The sequence below is a fragment of the Kogia breviceps genome, chromosome 1 (assembly GCF_026419965.1).
Source record: "Kogia breviceps isolate mKogBre1 chromosome 1, mKogBre1 haplotype 1, whole genome shotgun sequence".
NCBI classification, from domain to species: Eukaryota; Metazoa; Chordata; class Mammalia; order Artiodactyla; family Physeteridae; genus Kogia; species Kogia breviceps.
This window is the reverse complement of record NC_081310.1, coordinates 202028862-202052888: the sequence shown is the minus strand read 5'-3', so window position 1 is coordinate 202052888 and position 24027 is coordinate 202028862. Positions and strand designations below refer to the sequence as shown.

Sequence of the window (24027 nt, the reverse complement as noted above, 5' to 3'; positions counted from 1 at the left end):
GCCGCAGGCACTGACCCCACTCCCAGGAAGGGCAGGGGCTGGAAGCAGGACAGCCGACCCACCGGGCTCCCAGCCTGTCCCAGCCTTGGTGACCCGGGGTGAGCGGGGCCAGCAGGGGAGACTGGCTGACCTCGGAGGAAAGGTGTGGCACATGGCTGCCCCAGAGCCCTTCTGCCCCCTCCTCTTCTTGGGGCACAGGGCTCACCCTGAGGGGCTGCCCTCACCCAGCCGGGCCCCTTGGGCTCTGCAGTCCCCAGGCCTGTCCCCCCCATGGCTGTGCGCAGCCAGACAAGCCAGCCGAGGAGAGCGAGTGACAGTGGGCGGGTCCCCAGGGGGAGCTGGGGCCCTTCCTCACCTCTGGGCTGCAGGCAGCAAGACGGCTGTACCCAGGTGGCACCCACAGGCTCCGCTGGGGGCCCGGGTGGACACTCAGTGCCTAAGGCAGGACCCCCATGGCCAGCCACCCCTCGGCTGGTGCAGCCCGGGACTACAGGCCGTCAGAGCTGTGGCTGGCCCTCAAGGACCTGCTGCCTGCAGCCCAGCCTTGGGGAAGGTGGCACGGCTCACTACCCTGGGGGGCAGCACAGGAGACCCTCCAGACCCCCCCCCCACTGGCAGACGTCCAGCAGGAACAACGGGGAAGGAGACCCCGGCCCCAGGCCACCTCCACAGTTGGCAGCTACAGGCGGAGCCGCCCCAGACACAAGCTGGGGGGAATGATGTGAGGAGCGTCTGCCCGAGGACACCCGGCCCCTCCCTCCCAGCTCAGGTGCAGGTAGTCACCTCCCAGGATGGCAGCAGCCGGCCCCCGTGACTCCTGAACTCACTGTGGGGGGTCGAGTGTCTGGCTGGTGAGCCCGGGTCTCGAGGAGGTCATGCTGCAAAAGCTCCCGCTGCGCCATCCCTGCTGGGACCCTCCACGTGACCTGCGGCCAACAGCCGGCCAAGGGGCTACCAGAGAGACCCCTCCTCACCCGGGCTGGGCACCTGTGTCCTGCTGGCCTGGGCCCTGTGGACACGGCAGCCGCGCCAGGCTCCGGCACCAGCCCGTAGGTCCTGTGGGTCCCAGCTCCCCGTGAGGCTGGACCAAAGGAGCCTGCTCGAGGCAGCCACACCCCCCAGCCCCAGCCACCGACTGCCCGCAGGGAGGCTCAGGCCAGCCGCCTGCGACCCGATGTGGACACACCGCCTCTGCAGGGGAGGACGGGACCTCGGAGCCCCGGCACAGCCCTCAGCAGGCCGCCTGCCCACCACCGCCCGAGGGGAGCCACATCAGCCTCTCAGACCGAGACCTCCGAGCTGCGTCTGCCAGGTGACACCCCAAACCTGGGCCTGGGAGAACCTTCTGAGGGAGAGACACAGGCCCGACAGGACAAGGTCATCTTTTATTTGGGGGTCACATCAGACAGCAAGCCGCCACGGGCGCCAGGGGGAGCCTCTGCACAGCACAGATCTGCCCCACCGCTGACTGAAGTTTTTAAAAGTTGAGATTTCGCACACAGAAAAGAAAAAACACGTGTCAAGTAATTTCTATTTCCCAAACGTTCCGCCTCCGAAGAACCTCAGGAAACGCGGCGCGTCTGGAAGGGGCACCAACCTCCACAGATGCACCCTCGGGCCGGCAGTGGATGGAGGGAGGCCAGGCAAAGCCGCACCCGCCGGGGTCCAGGCCCAGCAGCACTGATCACCGCCCCACCACCGGGTCCACCGCAGGCCTTGGGACACCCAGCTGCCCACGGGCTATCCAGCGCCGGGCGGAGAGGGACTTGTGGTATACAGACCCCAAGAGCACAAAATTTAGGAACAAAGACAAAATGAAAGATTTTTTCACAAGAGTGGGTTGAATACACACAAGCAGTAAATCAAAGAGCAATTTTAAATGAGTTGATCAAAAAACAGAGGAGGTCAAAGATGCACCAACGCCGCGCTGCACGCAGCTTCCCTGCCGGCCTCTGGAGTGAGGTCACAGGGTGTCGTGCGGTGGCGCCCGGACACAGCGCCTTCCAAACACCGTGCAGGGACGTCATTAGCAGAGACGAGAACAGGGAGCCGTCGGCGAGCCAGGAGGCGCAGCCCCAGGTCTGAGACGCGCCGGCCCTGAACCTGGGTGTCCTTCCTGGGCGGCCTGCCTCTAAGAACTGGCCACGGATCCGCTGTGAAAGGGAACGTGTGAGCCTGTCTCCAGGGCAAACCAAAGAGCTGGACCACGTGTGCGGGAAGCCCCACGTGCGCAGAGCCCGTCCGGCAGCTGGGACCCAGGGGCCCGCTGGGGGGGCCTCCTCCTTCCATTGGCGCAGCCAGTGGGAGCCCGCAGGAAGCCATGGGCTCAGAGAACGCCGGCAGCGCGACCGCGCAGGACGCACCGCTCAGCCCCGGTGACACAGCCTGTGGTCAGAAAGGAAGCAGATTCTCAACTTCAGCGGAACACAGCACACGTGCCTTTTCCCAGGAGGAACCTGCTTCATTCTACGTGGACACAAATGCCAAAGCCCAATCCCCTGACCCACCCAAGGCCGTCCCTGGCCAGCGGGCCCCGGGCCACCCTTCCGGGCCCCCGGCACTGCCTGCCGAGGCAGAGCCCCACACTAAGAACGCACGCAGAGTGTTGGATAGGCATCGAGTTTTATATTTTTGAGTGACCAAATCTAATAAAATGAAAAACAGGTTACTAAAATAGGTCCAAAAGACAATCCAGGAGATAAGCTATAAAACCAAAGCGTGAGGCCCTCTTGTGGACATGGACCCTCGCAGCCCCCGACGGACGCCAGGGCAGCATGGGGGCTGGGAGCCCCACGTCTCCAAATCCAGCTACACACTTTGGTTTTTGTTCTCCTTTTGAAGGTCTTTAAAAAGCTATAACCCCAGGAGTCAGGCAGGCCCGCCCAGTGCTCGGCGGCACGTCCAGACAGCCCACGTCGAGCTCGGGCCCAGCGCCCCTCGTTTCCGACCACCTCTGCTGGCCGTGGCGGCGGCTCACTCCTGCGCTATGCTTCTCAGCACGTACTTGACCGTGTAGGCGAAGGCCGCAAACCCAACTATAACAAACAAGTTCGCCAGGGCACCGCCCAGGAGTCCGTGGTGCCGGTTGGCCTGCTGGAGCCCCGCGAGGTGCGGCCCAGCCCCCGGCGCGTGCCCGTTGAGGAGCGGAAGCCCGTTCTGGCCGTGGTGTGTCTCCCCGTCTGGAACCACATCTGGTAAGGGGAGAGCCTGGGGTCTGCTACTGAGTTCGTCTTGTGCTCTCTGTTTTTGCTTAATTTCCTAAGACAAAAACAGCAAGAAACAAGGGTTGGTTGAAACAAGCCAGCTCCTTCAAGGCTAGGGAGGGGACTGCGGTCTACCACAGAGACCCTGCAGGGTCGGTGGGCAACGGCTGCACGTTTCGTCCTGACAACTGCCCTCGGAGGCAGTGCTGCTGCTAATCCTGTTTAACAGACATGGAGGCCACATGACTTGCCCAAATCGCCAAGCCTAGGCCTCGCGCGCTAGGACTGAGCCAGGTCCGAGCTACTCTGAACCACCAGGGCCCCGACCTCCGTGTGGCTCAGCCTCCCGTTCGTGGCCAGGTTCCCTGCTCCGGCACCAAGACCAGCAAGCATCCCTGCCCCTCACCCCTGGCCCACCCAGGACCTCGACAGGCCCAGCGGCCTTCCCCTGACCTCTCCCCGTCTCCAACCCACCATCCAACCCCCAGGCCCCAGAGGAGAGGGTCAGATCTTTGCACCTAAACACCCCCCCCACTCCCAGTGTGCAGCACAGGAGCACACGTCCTCTGTGGAAAGTACTGAATCAAAGTCCCCCTGACATGGGGAAAGCAAAACTGATGGCCAACTTTTACTTTCTTACCTCCACGACTTCAGGAAACAATTCACAAAACACTTTGTCTTTTAAATTAAACACTAAACTTTGTGCAGCCAGTTGTCTTTTCTAGGAAGAAAAAAGGAGAAATATCAGCCCGAAGGCTAACTTCAATTCTTTCACATTCTAAAAACAGACTAACTGACAGTCGAGGGCTGCTGTCGTCACGTTGTGGAAAGGACTCCGCAAGCACGCTCCTCGCGACAAGCTGACGTGTGGTCTCCTAAGGCTGTTTCCCTTCCCGCGTCATCCACTGATGATGCTAAACCTGACCCCTACTTAAAACGGGAGAGAAATGAAAGCCCGGTACCAAGGAGTCGCTGTCCTGACCGGGTGCAGCAGCTGTGGAGACCAACCGCGCCGTCCCGCCCCCGCCCCCAGCTCACTGTGAAGTCCGAAGTCTCAATGCTGCCCAGGGTGGGGCCCTTCTCCACCATGAAGCTCAGGAGCCCCGTCAGAATGGTGGAGACGGACCAGGCCGGGTTCCACGTGTCCGGGTGGAAATCCGTGATGGAAAGACACAGCCTGAAGAAAGGGACGCAGTCAGTGGGGTGCACACTCCCCAGGACCCCAGTCCCACTTCAGAAGCACCCCGGACGCCTTACCTTGTGTTGCACTTAAATCTTCCATTGGGAGTTATCATATAAATACTAGGAGGTTTAAAAGGAAATTCTCTGGGAAAAATGAGTTTTCCATGATAATAGCCACCTGTATCAGAACAGAGAAGGAGCCTTGTCATTGTTCAGAGGGCAACAGGCCCTCACTGCCCTCAGGGTCCCGGCCCAGGTCCGGCCCGCCCCGCCCAGCTAGGTCTCCCCACCCCCTACCCACCAGCCGACCATCCCTGGAACACACACATCTCACTGGGGCTCACGACCACCAACCTAGGGGGGCCCTTACCCCCACTGCCGACCAAACGTCCCTGCTCCACCCTCGCGCGCCCCATCCCCGTCCCCGAGAGCAGAGCATCAGGACAGAACCTGCACAGGCTCCTCGCTGGCCCCACGTCCACCCCCGAGAGCGGCAGCTCTTCCAGTCCCCTCACTCCAGCACCACCTGCCTCCCCTCCACCAGGCCACACCCAGCAGCAGGCGAAGGCACTGAAGGCACCGTCACTCCTCCCCCTAAAACAAGTCAACAACAAAACTCTGACCCCCGCCCCCCTCCAAGCCCTGCCAGATGCTCCCTCTCCTTTATGTAAAATTCCTGACCTTGAAGTCGCCAGACATCCAGCTGGGCCACGTGACCCCATCTCAGGCCTCAAAGCCATCCCTCAAGCCACCCCCACCCCCCACCAGCCCGGCTCCTTCCCCTCACTCCCGCTCTGGAAGGCACCGTGAGGGCTCTCCAACGGGCACCCCAACAGGCCGGCACCTCCAGACCCCCGTCCTGAGAGTCTGGCAACACGGCCCCAGATGGGTCCAAGATGGAATTCCTGCTCCTTCCCTCCTCTTAGTTATTCAGACTAAACTCTGGGGGGCCCCTGCTCCCAGATCACACCTGCTCCATCAGCAAATCCCAGCGGCCCCACCTTCCCACAGACGCAGCCCCCAAAACTTGAGTGACCTCACCAGGCCCCCTGCTTCCATCCCTGCCCACCCAGCTCCAGGTCCCACCATCCGTCCCCACTGGAGGCCTCACCCCCTTGCTCTCAGGGTGGCACTTAGGAACCTGTTGGAAATGCAGAGCCTTGGGCCCACCCACACCGGCAGGGCAGAACGTGCGTTTCACAGATTCCCAGAGACGTGTGCATGTCTGTGTGTGTGTGCGTGTACAGCTAGGCTTGGGGGCGCTGCCCTGTCCCCCCACTGGAGCTCCCAGCTGTCACCCCAGCCCCGCATGTCTCCGCTCCAGCGCGCCACCAGGGGAGGGCCTCCCACCGCCTTGCAGCAGCTGCAGCGTCCCAGCTACCTGGAGTGCTCTCGCTCCCGCTGCTGGGGGTGGAGGAGTGACTGCGGGCAGTGTCACCTGCGAGGACAGCTCGGCACACAGACAAGCCCACCAGCAAGGGACTAACTCTACAAGCGACGCTGGAGCACACATGCACCCACAAGTACTGAGAAGAGCCCAAATGGAAAGGAAAAAGCGCAGGACGTGGGAACTGGCGCTCGGCCCAGGAGACCATGGTGGCACGGCCGTAGCGGGAAGCAGCGGGCTCACACCACAGAGACACTGTCGTCTCAGTCAGTCGGCGGCAGTGGGGAGGTGGGGGTGGCGACCCCGCCTGGCTGATCCTGCCGGTCCCCAGAGGGAAGGGCTCCAGGCGCGGCCGAGCACAGCGAGGGCCCAGGCAGAGCCATGGGCAGGTCCACGGTAGCGGGGCCTGCAGTTCTCCTCGCACCCAGGCGCACACTCCCAACCTCAGAGGGTCCCACCCGGGCCAGGAGGTGCATCCGAAGCCGTGAAAGGCCCCTGGGCCTCTCCTCCGGCTTCATTCCAAGTGTCTGCGGGCACTGAGCCCCGGGACAGACAGACAAAACTGAGAGCCCCGGGCCCGGGAGGCGGCCTAGGAGAACCGCGCCTGGAACCCGAGGCACCTCCACCCCACCCCGCTTTCAGAGAAGCTGTGTGGGGCGATCCCTGGGCCCTGCTCCACCCCGGGACCTGCCCCGGCCACACCATCCAGTCCGCACAACGACACCGCGAACAGCAGGGACACACAGGAGAACAGATGGGGCAAATGACAGCAAGAGTGACCGGGTTGGGTCTGGAAAAGGAGAGCCTTTCATCCAGGTCAGAGGGGCTGGCTGGCTGGGGGTCTCCTGCAGTCCCAGCCACCATGCCGCTTGCTCGGGGCTGCCCTCTCCCCTCCCCGGCACCTCTACCCCGCCCAGGTGTCAGCCTGGCTGGTCCTGGGGGCGGTGGGGGGGGGCTCTCATCACACAGTTAGCAAGCAAGTGTTCACTACTGTATGTTAGACAACAAGAGAGCTTTAAATCGAGGCCTAACCCTACTTGCAAGGGAACGCTGCTTGTTCTCGGTATCCATCCAAGTTCGCCCAAAACATGTTGCGTGTTTCGTACGTGTTTTAATACGAGCTGTGCAAGCTGTTCTGCAGCCTGTCTTCCACCCTTTCTCCTGGAACCTCACGCAAGGCCATCGCCATCACCAAGCTCGTTACCCTGTGGTCATGACACGCCCACCCCATAGATACGCTTCTGCACACTGTTTCCCTAGGGCAGGTCATCCCCCAACAGGGATTCCTGGGTCACAAGAGTCCCACGAGGCTAGTGACTTGTTTGCCCAACTACCCACAACACTCCTGGGCGTCCAGAGCACCCACACTTCCTCCCCAGCAGCACGGGTCCTCCAGTGGAATCGAATGCACAAGCCCACAGTAGGAAGACACAAGCGTGCTGCTCCGGCCACCCGAAATCAGGACCCAGGGACTAGAGTGCCCACTTGGCCACAGCTCTGCCCCAGGCTCTGCAACCTGGAGGCTGGCGCCAGGCTCCCCTCGGGCCCCTGGAGACTCACTGACGGACAGCTCTGAGATGTGTCTGCAAACACCAAAGGATGTTGGGTGGCATCACCTGACCACGGCAGGCCCTGCGGCCCCCTACACCTCAGGGCTCTACCTGCACAGGGGGCCGCCCCTCAGCTCAGAGGACTGACTCAGCACAGAGGGAGCACTCAGGAAATGACCTTTCCTTCCTTCAACAAGACCCATGTTGGTCTTACTTTTCCCCCGTCTGTTCTCTCAGCTCTGATCCCACTGACATCAGAGGCTGGGTAAATTCGATACTCACAGCAGCCCCTGAAGACGGAGGGAGGTGCATGGGCAAAACCAAACTAAGCAAACCCCTCTAGGACTTGCGGGAAACCCGAAGGGGCTCCACATGTGTGCGGTCTACCTCACGCACATCCAAACCAGAAACAGTGTTATTTACAAATAGAAGGTGTTTCTCAGGCAAGGGCAGTTCTGAATACAGACGCCGCAACTCGTTCCTCTAACTCAGGGCAAACACTTACCTTCGTAGGGAGTCATCTCAGGGCCTCGGACCACATAGTGCCTGAGGGAGGGAAGAAAATGAGTTGGCTTTGGGGACGGCAAATTCTCCAAAATCTGAGTCACTCCAAGGCCGGGGTTTTTAGCGCCCACCCGAAACTAGACGTTCATGAACGTTCAGTAGGTGAACGGAAGGGTGAACCCGACCAGCTACCCAGCTCCCGGCTCTGCAGTTTCTCCAGCTGCTGGCGTGGTAGCCACTCTGTAACGGGATCCGAGAGGCTGTGTCTCCCAAGTTTTCCACAGAGTACTTTTGTATCCACAACACAATATGCAAAAAGCTAATCCTCTCTAACCGTTAACGTCAACTGACGATTTAAAAATTAACTTCACAATTTATTCTTGAGACGTACCTGAAATCTGGTATTTTTCAGCATGCCCAAATATCACACAGTAGCTAACCTGGGAACAGCTGGAGACATGCAGAGGCTGGGGCCCTGGCCCTGATGTCCTGGAAGAACCAGACTCGACCTCAGAGCAGCTGCCCTCTAGCAGGAGGGACAGGGACAGCCCATGATTGTCACCAAAGTCCTCACACGCAGGGAGCCTCAGACCAGGAGCACCAGCCCCCATGGACTCTGCTCTCCATGCAAATAAACGAGGCTTCATCTCTACGTCAAGAAGTATGTGAGCTTATGAATTTTTTTTTTTTTTTTGGCCGCACCTCTCAGCTAGTGGGATCTTAGTTCCCCGATGAAGGACTGAACCCGGGCCCTCGGCAGTGAGAGCACAGAATCCTAACCACTGGACCGCCAGGGAAGTCCCTGCGCTAATAAATCTTCAAAGAAGACAGAAAAGCACAAAGAAGAAAGCAGACCTAACCAAAAATACCACACCAGACACGCTGTGCACAGGTCAGCAACCGCCCCTTCAGGCACTGCTTCCCACCAGGACACTGCGACAACCCCTGCCCACGGCTGCCTGATAACGACTGGCTCAAAAAATACTGCCGCCCTACGTCAGCGGACCAGGAACACACCGAGGAGCGTGGCCTTGATTTGCTACCACTCCCAATTCCTGTGCCCCATCCGAGGACACGCGGAAGGGAGGCGAGCAGGGCTCTGAGAGCGCCCAGCAGCCCTGGGGCAGCAGAGCAAGGGAGGCTTGGAGGACAGGCCTCTTCCAAAAACACGCGCCCTTCTCCCAGCTGAGGCAACAGACACCCGCAGCTGAGCACAGGAGCCTGCGCAGCGGGCCTGACACTGCTGTCCTCAGCCAGCGTCCGGGAACTGGATCCCAAAGGGTTCTCATCACCCCAGTGCATCTCAACTACTTGTGCAAACAACACGGTCAATGCCGCAGGGAAGCCGACTATCCTGCGGGGAGTCTGGAACACGGGCGGGCACCAGGCGGAGGTGCCCGTGACCCACCCCACTGAAATCCCTGGCGCTCAGTCCCAAAAGGGCTTCCCTGGTGGATGCACCGCACGTGGCTCGTCGCAGCCAGCCGCAGGTGAGTCACGGGGAAGCTCGTGTCTGGTCTCCAATGGACTCTGCCCTGCGCCTCTTCCTTTGCAGTGGGTCCTCCTAGCGAATGATGGCCCATAGGACCCGACTCGACTCACATGCAGAAGGAGCCCACACAATGAGGATGTTCCCCTAGACTGCCACGGAACCCATCTGTCCACCTGCCAACTACGGCCTGGGGGCCACGCTTGGTTTTTGTCGTCTGGGGGCAGGGAGAGCTCTGCTGTGACACTGATGCCTCCCCCACATGCCAAGGCCAGCCTCCCCCTGAGCCTCTCCACCCCACCTGCCAGTGCTGGCCCTTCTCTGCACGCCAATGGAGGAACATAGACCCAGAACCCTCGAACACCTGTCCAACTTGGAAAATACTTTTAAACTCAGATCTCTTTTCTCTGGCTTAAAAAAAAAATTCAAGTATTTACTGAGAACAAAACATAACAAGGAGAAAACGCTCCTTAATATTTCAGCCCTACACTTTGTCTCTCACGAAACCACCAGCAAACGTGGTAGGAGCAGCTCTTCTACGACACAGCGACAGTCACGATGAAACGCATACTCACAAGACACAGAGCCGGAGCATCAGGACCCATCCCCCCATCACCAACTCGCCAAAGTAAGACAACAAGGCACCTCACAGCACCAAGAAGCAGAGCAGAGAAGGAGAGTCTAAACGTGTAGCTTCTCCAACAGCCGCGAGGCCTGCAGGCCCCAAAGCCTTCCCCAGGACGGACCTTCTCCCAGGCCCCAGCGGGCAGGGGTCAAGGACAGCCCACCACACCCCCAGCTGCTGCCCATCATGAAGACAACCGGACGGCGTCTACAGACCTCAAGAGTCCACTCACACCTGCCAAGGGGGCAGGAGCCCCTTCCCTGCACCGAGATGGCCCATCCGGCCCATGCGGCCCAGCCAGAGAAGCCGGGTGACAGGTGGTGAGGGCGAAGGAGGACGCAAAGCCTTACCACTCAAGGATGTTGGAAGGGAGGGGCTCGGCACAGATGTAAGGCACGGGGTCTTTCTTAATCCGGAGGTAGTCCTGCTTCAGGCGCTGGGTCGCCGTCGTGGGTGCTCTCTTAGCGCCGTTGCTGCTCATCTGTGGAAGACAAAGGTCCACGCTGACAAGGACAGCGATGTCCCCTGCTGCCCTCCCTACAGGCGGCCTCCGCCACCCAGAGTGGAGGCCCATGGGCCGCGCCGACTTGCCTGCGCCCTCAGACACCCGTGGGCCTTGCGGAGTCCCCTTCCTGTCTGCCTGCTAGGATCTTTGCTGACGCGACGTCGTCAGACAGAAAGGTTGAGAAAAACCCTGCAGCCATGCTCGTTTTCAAAGAACCTCCACGGGGACAAAGCGCTCTATCTGCAAGGCTCGCGGGAGCCGCCACGTGAGCGTCTCCTCGGCGCCGTGCCGGGTGGTACCACTCCCGCGCCACGGCCCACCGAGGCCCGCCGGTCAACGTTTTCCAGCACACCTACCACCGGTCACAGGTGGGTGGGAGGAACAGAGAAGCAGAGGAAGAGCCTCTTCCTGGGGCTGGAGAGAGAGATGGGGACCCCAGAGAGACTCAGGAAGCGGCAGCTGGACAGGCAGAGATAAGGAAGTGTGCTGCGTCCAGGACACAGCACGGGGTCACCGCGGCAGGAGCCAAACACGGTGAACAGAGGCCGATGAGGCCAACCAGGGATGCGAGGCCAGGCCATCAAGCGGTGCCCGCAAAGATTTTAGGCCCAAACCTTAAGGCACATCAGATCTTCTATTAGAAAGGTCACTCTGGTGGCCCAGCAGAGGACGGATGGGATGGCATGGGACAGACAGGATGGCGCAGGACAGCACTGAAGGCTGGGGACGGGGAGGGAGGGAGCAGCCATCATTCAAGGTAAGAGACCTGGCCTGCTCAGGGGACCCTGGGACACCTCAGCTCTGCTCCAGAGGCGAGAGGGCGGGATGGGGACGCGGAAGACGGGGCTCCCCACTCTCACGGGCACCAGAACGGCTCCATCTCGATCCACTTAACGCACTAGAATTTCTTACGACGTAAGGTGGAAAGGCAAAAAAGTTCTACTTCTAAAAATAAAGCGTGAAAGCCGCTGGTGTAAAACACGGTGGAGACAGAGAACACACAGGGGTGTGCAGCTCAGGATGGAAAGGAGTGTCCAGGCTAGGGGGGAGGCCAACTGGACGGGGCCGTAATGGGGAGTCACTCTGCCCGTGTCCCCACCTGTCCCGCCACAGCGTCGGACGACAGCTCCCCCCCACCCCGCCGGGCCCCACCCCCTCACCTCAGCCCGGGGCCTCCACGCGCTCCTTCCCTCCCATCAGTCTCTGCCCACGTTGCCTCATAAGAGGCCACGGACTCCTGCCCAGGGGGTCCTTCACAGAGTGCCCTCCCCGCCAGACGACGACCAGGGCTCGCCGTCTCGCTGTTCACCGCCGGGGCACCGGCAGTGGTCCTGCCGCACGCATCACAGCGCAGCCCTGCTTCCTGCTCTGGGGCCCCGAAACCTCGGATCCCCATTTGCCCCCACTCTCCCCAGCCCCACCACACACCCCTGATGCAGAGGCCACTGCTCTGCCCGTCAGACACCTCGAGACTTCCGCAACCCTTCAGGACGCACCCGGAACCGAGCTAATAAACGTCAACACCTCCACCACCTGCCAAGTCCTCTCAGGAGCAGCTCCAGACCGCCCTCTAGTGCCCGACTCCCGGGCCCCTGACACGGCCTGGGCCGACCCCCTCCTCCCAACTCCCCGGCCACTGCCCGCTCCAGCCTCTACTGGCAGACAACTCGCCGAGGCCCTGGTCAAGCGCCTCCACACCACCCCGCTCCGCTCCGCACAGGTGACCGCCAGGCCCCAGCAGACACCGCTGGCTGGTGTGCCCCCGCAGGTGGCTAGACCAGCCTGGGGGGAGCGCTCCCTCCGCAGCACCGCCCCAAAGGCCAGAGAAGCCAAGGGAACCAGGGTGATGTGGAGTGACAAACACAGCGACAGTCCAAAAGCACGGCCACCACCCAGGACTCGTTTCCTTTAACCGCTCACCGTAAAGTTAACCCTGCCGACGCAATTCAGATACAGCCGTGCGGGCCTCAGTCAAGCGGCCAGCTGGGTGCTTCACAGCGGGTAGTGCACGGCCACAAAAACTAAATAAAACAGACCCTGCCCGGCTGGGCACAAATAAACTTTCCTCTCGCTTTTGCTTTCAAAGCCGACTTACAATCCAGCTACCGGGCCCTCAAAGGAAAGGGCACCCTCTGCGCAGCGCCCTCGGGCCCCTCCGGGTGACTGCCGGTGGGCTGGCCTCTCCCAGTCTGCCCGTGCGCACAGACCAGGCACCTCCACAGGCCATGAAGCCCTCCTCAAGGTCCCTTCAGGCCACGTCCCCACGGGGAGAGCCCGTAAGGCGTGTTACACTGAAGAAACAGGACGCAGACGTTCAAAATAAGAACAGAACAAGAAACAGGGCCCGCGCACAAAACTGCAGGGCAGAGAAGCTGAAGGCGGGCAGCCTGAGCCAACGTCTCGGGCACGAGACCCTCCGGGACCGCGGGGACAGACGCGCCGCCCGGCCCTTTCTCCCGCTCGGCGGCCGAGTGCTCCGGTGACTGACGGGACGGCACGAGACCTTGGCCTGACCCGCCAGAGGGCAAGTGACACACCCGTGCCCGGGACTCGCACGGAAGTCTCTCCCTTCACCAGCAGGATTGCTTCACAGGCTGGACGGAGGCCCGGGGCTGCTGGGGACCGCCCTGCCGCCACTCCCGCACCTGCCAGAGATCGGCGCGGCCAAAGTGTGCGGATGACTGAGCGCCAGTTCCAGGTGCCGAGATCCAACGGTGCCTGCAGACACGCGGGACCTTTCAATCAAGCGAGACCCTTAAGTTCCTCTCCGCGGAAACTAGCCTACACCGAGGGCCCCTCACCTCCAAAGAACAGAGCCCCGACCACCGCCCTCACTAGCTCCGCTCGCCGCCCCCTCCACCGGCTGGGGCCTGATCTCTCTAAGTGTTTCATGCCTGAGCCCGCGTGCGGTCGGGAAGGGATGGGAACTAAACACAGACTAACTAAGTGGTGCTAACTGGAAAAGGGGCGAGACGCTTACGCCTGGTCAGACAGGAGAGCGAGCGTGCACAGGCGAGGAGCCGGCCCAGGGCCCACTCCGGCCGCCCGGCGTGGAGCTTCCCACTGACCGCCCAGATTTTCTCTCAATTACCACCCCAAGGGCGTCAACCAGCCACGCTCACTGCTAGGGGGACGTAAGGGGCGGTCTGGGGTCCTAACTGCTCGGAGGTGAAGCGGCGGCGGGCTGGACGGCAGTCACCCCATCCCAACACGGATTCCCAGGACAGTTTACGAACCAAGCTCTACGCCGGCCCGTCCTGCCGGCGGCCGCAAGTGTGCCACTAACGGGAGGCCTTTCCGTGGGACGCCAACAGTGTAACCACCCGAATCCCCAAGCTGGCCGGAGGAAGAGCGAGCCGGCCCGGAGCCCCCGGCGCCCCGCCGTAACCGAAATCAGGTTCCGCGCACGGAAGCTCCAGGCCGGGCCCCGCGAGCGCGGACGGGGCGAGGATGGGCCGTGCGGAGGCCCAGCGCCCGCCGCTCGGGCCGGCTCCGGCGGGGCGGACGCGCGGCCGAGGCCCCGGCACAGGCCCGCGGCGCGTGCTCACCTCTCCCCGTCGCCGCGCGTGGGCCGCCGCCGCGCTCAGGCTCGCCGTGCTCGAGGCCAGAGCAGGGAGCGAGAGAGTGGGGCCCGCGCCGCAGAGCTGCACCGCGCCGGGACCGAGCCCACGCCGACCGCCGCCGCCGCCGCCGCCGCCTCTGCTTTCAAGATGGCCGCTTGGGGGCGGGGCCATCCTCACTTCCGGTTCCGGGGCGAGGTTAGCCGCGGGACGACCGCTCTAGGCGGCCGGGTGGATGTCGCCTGCGTCTCGCTGCCGCCACCCGCCCCAGGAAGCGGAAACAGTTGGCGCATGGGCAGTGGCTTGCAGCCTCGCGGGGCGGGGCCCGAGCCCTTCTGCACCTCTGGTCGGCCAGTCACGGCCCTCCGGTTGATCCTTCGGCCGCAAAGCTGCCCGGCTGGCGGCCCCGGGGAGAGTCAGCGGCCGCAGCGGACCGGGGCCCCCCACCCAGCACGTTCCCCTCCTCACGACCCCCGGCTTTCCGCGGGAAGACAGGTCCTGTTAGAGGATGACCCCCGCGGTGCCGGCGTGAGCCCCGCCCGACTTCTCTGGGACGCCGACCCTCCCACCGGCCCCCTTTCAAAGGATCGGCCCAGTGCGGGCTAGGGGGCCCAGTTTTTGTGCCCATTTAACAGGAGAGCGCGGGAGGCACTCTGCGTCCCTGGGCCTCAGTGACCGAACCACCCCGGGCCCTGAGAATCGAGTCCTGGGTGGCCTTGTGTGGCCGTGGTGTCGCGTGGGACCCGGAGCCCCGCCAGAACCTGTGCCAGGTGGGGTCCGCCGTGGGAAGCCTGCCCAGCCCTTGCCCAGGGGGAGAGCTATCCTCATAAAAAGTGTTGCACTGTTTCCCCGACCGAATTTTCCACGCAGCCCATGAATAGGGTCATTATGCACCGTGGATGCCGCACTGAGGCTGGCTTTCCGCTCCCACGGTCCCCTCCCTGGCCCTGGGGGAGGGGGAGGCAGAGCAGGGCGGTGGGGCGGCCAGGGAAGGTCCCGGGGAGCAGAGGGTGCTGCCGCTGGGACAGCATCAAGACAGCCCTGACCACGGGGCCTGGAGGTGTCGTCTGCATCTCACATCTGCCTTGGGGCACACTGGGGGGCACGTGAGGATGGCACACAGGTGGGGTTCTGGAAAAGGGAGGGCTGGGCAGCTGGGCAGACCGACACACTACCCTTCCTGGTGAGTGGGGCTGGCGGTGCCCACACAGGCTGTGCCAGTGCCAGCTCGGCTGTGAGGCTAGCGGTGGTCGTCAGCCAAGACCCATCCAGAGGGGCCGTCGCTGGGCAGGGCACAGGGCTCCGTGCAGCAGAGCTGCGGTTCCAACCCCGATTTCTTACCCCTGACCACGACCCTGACTGCCTCTCCGAATAGACCACTAGTCAACGGGGTAACTGACCACGTGGCGATTGACGGTGGACTCCAAGCACTGACGGGTCTAGCCATGGCCACTGGCAGAGAGCGGGCGGGCAGCCACGCTCACCCCCGAGTCTGGCCCACCCAGGGCACCTCAGGTAGGATCTGAGCGGCCACTGCAGGGCTGGCCCCAGGCCCAGGCTAGAAGCAGAAAGGAGTGTCTGTCGTCCCTCGGCCCAGCAGCGGGCGAGTCGGCCCGTGGGAAGCCAGCCCGCTACGTCTCTGGCCCCCAGTGTCCCCCGGCGCTGGCCCGCCCTCCTCCTGGGGAGGCTGGCAGGCCCCAGGCCCCACCTCCTCTTGCTGCCACGCTCAGGAAATAGCTCAGCCTGCACTTCACTCCCCCACCTTCCCCCCGAGCCGGGCTCTGCCATCCCCACACAGGGTGGGCCCAGCTGTTTCTAGCTCACGGAGAGTTCTACAAGGGGGGCTACCCCGAGGCACCAGGGTGTTTCAAGCACAGGTGGGGCAGACGCACGGCTGGACCCTGAGCCCCACACGGGCAGCGTCGCACACGCTGCCCACCGCAGCTGGCCGGAGCCCCCTCTGTGGTGGCAGGAGCCCCTGTCTGCCACTGCGGTCAACGCCTGGGGGATGGAGAGTTTCTGCAGTTGCAAGGAGGAGGCCCCTTACCCTCCGGCGGGCACGGACTCCAGACGGTCCAGCGCCAGGGCAGGGAGGATGCCCCCACCTGCCCACCCCCCAGGAATCCTACACACACGTGCAGAGCCCATGGGCTTCACGTCTGTTGCACCGGAATTCCCCCAGGGCCAACTCTGAGCTGTCCCTGAGGGTGGGGTACCCACAGGCGTGAAAGTGGAGCCCAGGCACCGGCAGTCTGCAGGGCAGCCCCAGCCCACAAGGGGACGCCTTGGTGCCTCTAGGCCCAGCCTTGGTGAAGGCCACCACTTGAAGGACCACTGGGGCCGTGCTCAGCAGGCTAGGGCTAGCCATCCTTCTGGGGAGAGGGCGGGGGACGGGGGCCCTCCGCCTGTCCCTTCTCTAATCCTTTCAACATACAGCCGTCAAGGAGGGTCCACATGGGCCCATGTTGTGCTGGGAGCTGGGGAAGCCCTGTCCTGCCCCAGCCAGCACCTCCTGCTCCTCTGGGGACTGTAGAGGCCTGCTGAGGCAGGCGAGGGGATGGACCCAGAAAGGAGGAGGGGGCTGCTGGCCTCGCTGCCTCTGGACGCAGTCTCTGTGTCTCTGCCCTCCCAAAGGCAGGCTCTGGGGTGGCCTCCTCAGGAGGAGGAAGGAGGGGCTCTGACACTGGCCCAGTAACATCAGTTGGTCTCACCTCTGAGCCTCGAGAAAACTCAGTCCCACTTTGTACTTGAGGAAACGGGCTCAGAGAGGTTGAGTAACTTGGGCAACGTCACACAGCCGATGAGTGACAAAGCTGTGATTCGCACTCACGCTCAGATGAGTCCAGGGCCAGCTCTTCCCCAAGCGTGACTTCCCTCTCCCAGAGGTCCCCTGTGGCCATCTGCCTCCTTCCAAAGCCACAAGGCTGGTGACCTCACACCTCCTCAGAGCCAAGGCCCCACCAGAAGGGCCTGGTGGAGGTGGGGGCTTCCTCCCTCATCTCAGCCCGGGTCCTCAGCACCAATTTGGGGTGGGGTGTCAGGAACCCAGAGCCTGTGTGGAGAGGGGCAGAGGGCCTGAGCCGACCCCTCAAGCCTGGGACCAGGCTGAGGGTCCGGTCATTTGGGATGGTGAGGCCTCGTGGTCATCCTAGAGCCATGTTGGGTCCCCCAGCGTGTCACCCTGGGGCTGTCCTGCCTTCAGCACACTGGCTGGCCTCATGCAACCACACTGAGGCCGAGGGTTTCAGCATCCGAGATGATGTGCCATCTTCGTGGGTGGTGCGTGGTCCTAGTATCTCCTGGGAGGCTGAGCTGTGGGCGCCATCTCCCACCCAGGCCCCAGCTCCTCCCCACAGTCTGCGCCTGTCCCGGGGCAGGCAGCCAGCCCTGGGGGACCCCTGTGTTCTGGGAATGGAGGCCCCTGCCCAGTGACCCTTGGCCACAAACACCTGTGGTCACAGGCCTGGCAGGTGGAGGCGAGTGGACAGGGGAGGGGGCATGCAGGGTCTGCTGCAGCAGGGTCCCTCCGCACCCTCAAGAAACCTAGGGCCCCTCACCCCAGCCAGCGCCAGGGCCCCAGGCCTGGCTCCAGGAACCCAGGCAGGAAAGCTTCCCCCGGGGAAGGACGCCAGTGCCTGCAGCCAGAGGCTTCCCCTTCCAGGACCAGAGCAGGTGTGACTGCCCCCAGCCTGGGGCTGGTGGGGCCACGCCCCACGCCCAGCCAGTTATAAATAGGAGGCTGCCTGGCCAGCGTCGGGCCACGGCCTGCCTCGTCACCTGCTAGAACCACCACCAGCACCGCCACTGTCGCCACTGTTGCAGCCACCCAGCACTGGAGGTTGGAGGCACCCACACAGGGAGGCTCCAGCCTCGAGGTCCCAGGGGCGCCTGAGGTGGCCTGTGGCGAGGGCCGTTGGGGCAGGCCATCTCTCGGGGTCTCCGCTGCCTGAGGTGGGGGGGCCCCCGTCCACACCTTCATCACGCCACCCCCACTGACAGAGGGCTTGCTGCGTGTGAGAGGAGTGTGCGTCTGTGCACGTGTGCGTGCGTGCGTGTGCCGCATGAAGGGGCCATGCACCCCTGTTCCTGCCACGGCCGAGGCGTTGGGGACCCGCGGTGCCCGCGCTCGCCCCAGCGCATCCTCCCTAGTGTCGGGACCCGGCCCCCCGTCTCAGGAAGCCCTGGAGGTGCCTGAGTCTCCAGAGCCACCCTCCTCCTGCCCCGCCAGCTCCGGCTGGGGTGGGAAGGCGGCCGGTACGGAGTCCGAAAGAACCTTCTGGAGCCCCTTTTGCCTCGCCAGTATCACAGGGCTGAGGGTCCTGCCTTCCCTGTGAGGGCTCGGTGTGATCACAGGACACACGTGTGGGCAGTGCTCTGTCCCGTGTGGGACCCACCATCAGCACCCCATGCTGGCACATGCCCCTGGCCAGGCCACCTCCACAAACCCAAGGCCTGGGCCCCACACAGCTGGCTGGCGCTTGGGTGTCCAGCCCACCACGTGCCAGCTGAATGCACCAGGCCCTTCCTCTGGCTCAGCCCCCTCCCCAAGCGCCAGCCCAGGCCCCATTGGCTGGAGGGGCCAGAACCCAGGGGGCTACACCCCAAGTGTGAGAGGTCTAATGATTCAGACCAAGATGGGGACATTGTGCGAAGACCGCAGGAGGCCCGGGCAGTGACTCAGTGCATGTCCCAGACCGGCAGGCTTGACCTGGTCAGGGCTCCACGGCCCTGCGCGCTGGGGGACCTAGGTCCTGGGACGCTGGAGCCTCCGGGTGTGAATGGGGGCCAGGCCGGCCTCGGGTCCCCACCACGTCCGGCCCATCAGCCTGCTGCCCACTTCTCCGGAAGCCCGAGGCCCACGAATGGAGCGTCCCTGGGGATTCAGCTCGGTGGATGCCGCCCCACCCCAGGCCAGCAGTGCCCACCACTCTACAGGCCTGACCCTTGGCCCAGATGTGGCCAGACCTGCCTGGCTCCATCGGCCCCAGTCCAGGTGGCCATGCTGGCCGCTGAGGGTTGGTGGAGGCCGTTGAGGCCCAGTGTCCCGTCAATCCCCAGCACTGGGCTCCAGGCCCAACCTGAGCAGGTCACCTGGCTGTCCCTCACCAGAGGCCCCTGCCCCACTTGGCAGATGGCAGCAGAGACCCACCCAGCCTCGCGCCTGCCTGCAAACAAGACCAGGTGTGGCCTGAACACTGTGTCCGCCGCTGTCCCTGCCCCGCTGCCCAGGCTCGGCTCTGGCCATGATAAGCCACACACGCAGAGGCGCCTGGTGCGCTGCCGGTCGTCACGGGAGGGCCACGGCGTCGGCCCCAAGCGTGAGCCAGCTTCTGATGGGGCCTCTCTTAAGCATCAGCAGGCCGGGCTGGGCCACTGGCGTCTGAGGGACGCCACGGCCCCGGGAGCTCCCAGGGACAGAGAATGGAAGTCGATGGCATGGCCCTGGGTGGGGACACCTGGGTGGGGTCAGACCGGACGGTGGGCTGGGACCCCACTGAGGCTCGCTTCTGAGATTCAGGCTGGAGCCATGGCCCAAGCAGCTGGTGGGGGGCCGGGGACCCGGACACGCCCGCAGCTGCCGCCATCGCCACCACTGCCCCCGCCCGAGGAGGAGCATGGGGAGAGGCTGGTAGAACTGCACGCCTCGTTCAGGGAGCTGCTCGCCACCTTCTGCACCAACGCCACCATCCACGGCACCGTCCGCCTGGTCTGCTCCAGCCAGACAGCCTCCAGACTGCGTCCTGGGCGCTGCCGCCCGTGGGGGCCCTGGGCGTGCTCTGCCGGCAGCTCAGACTCCTCTTTGAACAGCACTGGTGCTACCCGGTCATCACGACGGTGTCCGTGCGCTCGGGGCGGGGCGCAGCGCCAGCTCTTTCCGTCGGTCACCCCGTGCGACGTGGGCCCACACCGGTGAGGGCTGCGGCCAGCTCGGGCGCCCCTCCCAGGTGCGGTCACAGCGGGAGCCCCCATCATGGACGACTTGCCTTCCCCAGCCCTGTGCCCCGGGAGCTAAAGGGCAAGAAGAGCCAGAGGAACCTTGGTGTGACCACTGACACCCTGGAGGGACACTGAGCCGCTGGGCAGCCCAGAGAGGGGGAGGGGGGGAAGGGGGAGGGGGAGGGGGGAAGGGGGAGGGAGAGAGGAGGGGAAGGGGAGGGGGGACGGGGGAGTTGCCAGATGGGCAGGCCCCTGGAGAAGGGAGCAGGGCAACACTCCAGGTGGGGGGGGCGGCGGGGTCCACGGTGGGCGGGGCAGGCAGGCCGGGGATCTGACTTCCCTTTGCAGCCCCGGCTCCCGATTCAGAACCCCCTCCTAGGCTTCTGAGGATGGCGGGGGATGGGGGCGGCTCTGCTCTCCGCGACACCCAGGTCACTGCTATGGGGACCAGCGTGGCTCTCCCAGCAGTGCGCGTGGCTGTCGTGGGGACTCGGGGCCTGGCTCTGACTCCGCTGCCCCCAACCCTGGCCCTGTCCCCAGGCCGCACCCAGCCCGCCGCCCACTGCGGGTGCTGGACGACTTTACCTGGGAGAACATCTACTCCCTGTGTGGGTTCAACTTCAGTGAGAGCGTGGACGCCCCTGGGGCCTCGGCCCCGGGCCCCGAGCCCGCCTTCCAGCTAGACCGCGGGATCCGCCTCCCGAGGCTGAGCCCCCTGGGGGACCAGAACAGAGTGGGCTGCAAACTGGTGAGTGTCCCAGCCCTGGGAGGTCTGCATGGGACGCGGCAGGTCGGAGCCCCGCGCTGCCCCTGTGCTGCCCAACGTAACAACGCCAGTGGCGACTGCATCCAGCAGGCCTACTCCTCTGGCGTGGCGGCCGCCCGGGAGTCGTAGCGCTTCCACTGCGTGAACGTTCTGGCCCTGCTGCCCACTGCCCACGAGGACAGCCACCACAGCCGTGGCAGACACTTCGTCTTCTCCTGCCGCTACGACGGCCAGGACCGCCAGGCCCGGTGAGCGCAGGCGGGTGGCTGCTCGCCCCGGCACGGCCCATGCAGTGGTCTGTCAGCCTCACGGCTCCCTCCAGAGATAAGGCGGCTGTGGTCCCCTGCCTGCAACCCCGGGGCTGCATGCAACAGGGTGATGGGTCGGGGGCATGTGCGGGTCTAAGCGTGGCCACTGGTTCCAGACACTTCCAGACCTCCCATCACCCCAGCTACGGCAGCTGCTACACCTTCAACGGTGTCTGGGCCGCGCAGCACCCTGGCATCACCCACGCTGAGTGCCAGCCCGGGCCGGGCGTGGGCGGGGTGTCCAGGCCGGCCTGGCCTTACCCCCGGCCTCCCCAGGATCAGCCTGGCCCTCGGGGCAGGGCAGCAGCAGCATCTCCCTCTCTGCTGTCCACGGAGGCCGGCATCAAGGTCCTGAGCCACACGCGTGACCACACGCCCTTCCTGGAGCACCGGGGGCTTCAGCGTCCGGCCAGGGACTAAGACCACCGTCGGCAGCCGAGAGGTGGGCCGCCCAGCCTCAAGGCCGCTGGGCTCCGTGCCCAAACCTGGGGCCTCAGGGGCTCCAGGCCAGGGCGGCAGAACTGAGCCACACACACACACACCCCCCACCAGGACAAGGTGCACCGGCTCGGGAGCCCCTGTGGGCACTGCACAGATCGCACGGGGGGCGTGGACGTGCAGCTACTGTACAACACCTCCTGCACCAGGCAGGTGAGGCAGGGCGTGGGGGGCATGAAGGTGCGGGGAGGGGCCCAGGGAGGGGGTTCAGGAGTGGGGGGGGCTGAGGCAAGGAGGGGGAGCTGGGGGGGCGGACAGGCCAGTGGGAGGGAGGGGGGCGGGCGGCAGGCAGGCAGGCTCCGGAGAGGGGCGGCGGTCCTGGACCCACAGCTCCAGTCCCCGCTGTTCCCCCGGGCTGCCTGGTCTCCTGCCTCCAGCCACTGACGGTGGAGACCCACTCCTGCGGCTGCTTCTCCGTGCGGCAGCCGGCCGGGGGTAGCCCCACACCCCGCCGGCCTGCGTGGGCTGCGGGGGGCAGAGTCCCAGGCTGCCCCGTCAAGGGCAAACCTCCCCACCGCCCCTGGGTCACTTCTAGCAGGTTCACCTGTGACTGCCTCCCCAGGTCGCTGCTTCCACCGCCTCTGCGAGGACCTGGAGATCCACCGGCTCCCCTGCGCCTCCCGCTGTCCCCAGCCTTGCAGGGGAGTGGGGAGTGCTGGGGTGGGGTCCACCCGGAGGCACCTCGCAGGCACCTCGCAGGGGTGTGCCGGGGTCTGTCTCTCCCAGGGAGTCTTTGTGCAGGCTCTCCGCGGGGACCTCCAGCCGGCCTTCCTCCAGGTCAGCCGTGAGTCCCGGAAGCAGGGGGAGGGGCGGGCTCGCAGTGGGGCCTCATGGGCAGAGAGCCCTCCCCGGACTGACCTGTGTCCCCGAGGCCCTGCCCTCACACTGCCCCGCAGCGCCCGGGGAGGAGCCGCGGCCACAGTGAGCCTTGTGTGTGCAGGGCAGGCCAGGCCCCCGAGCCCGAGCCCCAGGTGGGTGCAGCCCCCTCCTGCTGAGGTCACGTCCTGGCCGCTCCCCTGCCATCCTCGCCCTCCAGCACCCCCAGGGAGGGCCCCACCAGCAGGTCCAGGGCCCCGCCCCTCTCACCTGCGCCCCGCCCTGGGAGCAACCTGGCCAAGGTGAACATCTTCTACCAGGAGCTAAACTACCGCACGGTGGACGGTGGACGGTGGACGAGGACACCCGTCTACTCGGTGAGCCACCGGGCCTAGCAGCGGGGGTGGGGCAGGGCTGGCGCCCAGGGCATACCGCCCACCGCCCACGACGCCCACAGGTGCCGCAGCTGCTTTCAGCCACGGGCAGCCTCTGGAGCCTGTGGTTCGGCTCTCGCGTCCTCTCGGTCGTGGAGGTGCTGGAGCTGCTGCTGGACGCCGCAGCCCTCGCCCTGCTGCAGTGCTGCCGCCAGCTCCGCGGGGCTCGGGGCCAGCCCAGGGCAGCCACGGGGGTGCCCGCTCCAAGCCAGAGGCCGGCTGGTGGCCGGGTAGCTGCAGGCATGACGTCGAACGCCCGGGGGCCCAGCTCCACCTCCCATGATGTTGCAGGGCCTCCGGCAGGGGTCTTGGCTGGAGGTCAGCCCGGTATGGGCCCCGGAAACTCCTGACACCTGAACCAGCCTGCGAGTGGCCTGACCCTGGGAGCTGTGGCAGCAGTGGGCTCTCCCGGCTGCCCAGGGCCGGCCAGTCCTGCCCCACAGGCCCGCACCCCCACCAGCCGAGCCAAACCCGGGGGCCCAAGAAGCAGCGGCACCGGAGCCCGAGGGCGGGCAGGCACCAGGCGCCAGCACCTGGGGCCTTCCTTAGTGCAGCTGCCTGCCTGGCAGTGACCTCGCAGGTCTCAGGGAGGCCCGGGGCAGGGAGCAGGGGCGTGTCCCCACCACTCAGGATCCTCGCGCTCAGGGCGTGACGGAGCATCTGCCCGTGTGCAAGAGTGTGCGCGCATGCGTGAGGTGGGGGGGCGCCCCAAGGGAGTGCGTCTGGTGTCAGCGTCATACGTCCGCGTGTTTCCGAGCATCAACACGTCTGTCTACACCTCCGTGTAGGTGTGTGCAGGTATCGGGCAGAGCCTCCCTCACTCAGGGCCAGTGGGAGGAAGGGCAGGGCCAGGCCCGCGCACTTAGTGACCTGGGCACGCTTTGCAGTAAAATGGATGATTCTACCTGGTGGCTGGAGTGTGTCCTGCCGCGCCCACCCCCCACCTCCCACCCCCCACCCCCGAGCGAGCTGAAAACCTCAGACCACATCTCCACATCCTCAGTCACGGACGCGGTGGGAGCTGGGGAACGGGAGGACCTGGGGCCAGAGCTTGCCCAGGGGACAAGGCCAGGTCCAGAGCAGCCTCGCCAGTTGGCGTCCATCCCAGAGAAGGGCACAGGGGCCAGGGAATGGGGTGTCAGGAGTTGGTTTTAATCAGAGCAGCCCTGGCTGCCATCAGGCCGCCGGCAGGAGCACCGGACTCTGGCTTACTGCACCCTCTGGGGGCACGACTGGTGCTGTCCCACGCAGGACCTCCCCTTG

The 24027-nt window shown here is 64.6% G+C and overlaps 2 protein-coding genes across 5 annotated transcripts; one reads left to right on the top strand and one right to left on the bottom strand.

Moving 5' to 3' along the window:
• Positions 1-1366: 1366 nt before the first annotated feature.
• UBE2J2 (ubiquitin conjugating enzyme E2 J2) lies at positions 1367-14171 on the bottom strand. Of its 4 annotated transcripts, none has more exons than XM_067019698.1 (8): positions 13994-14161; positions 10532-10859; positions 10291-10421; positions 7828-7868; positions 4461-4563; positions 4242-4380; positions 3844-3924; positions 1367-3258 (listed from the first exon to the last, which is right to left on the bottom strand). In XM_067019698.1, the coding sequence occupies exons 3-8, from the start codon at positions 10419-10421 to the stop codon at positions 2974-2976; spliced, it is 780 nt and encodes a 259-aa protein (XP_066875799.1). In that variant the 5' UTR covers positions 10532-10859; positions 13994-14161; the 3' UTR covers positions 1367-2973. The 4 variants fall into 4 exon arrangements, with proteins under 4 accessions (XP_066875799.1, XP_066875804.1, XP_058921285.1 ...); XM_067019703.1 differs by lacking the exon at positions 13994-14161 and adding an exon at positions 12541-12988; XM_059065302.2 differs by lacking the exon at positions 10532-10859 and having other exon boundaries at positions 13994-14171.
• Positions 14172-19395: 5224 nt separating this feature from the next.
• On the top strand, positions 19396-23114 carry SCNN1D (sodium channel epithelial 1 subunit delta). The gene is given in 14 exon segments (XM_059040345.2): positions 19396-19722; positions 19725-19864; positions 19866-19915; positions 20483-20956; positions 21133-21225; positions 21293-21335; positions 21338-21409; positions 21411-21458; positions 21569-21666; positions 21867-21988; positions 22077-22159; positions 22245-22435; positions 22551-22707; positions 22788-23114. Coding segments are annotated over 14 exon segments (2184 nt in total). The 5' UTR covers positions 19396-19436.
• The last annotated feature ends 913 nt before the right edge of the window (positions 23115-24027 follow it).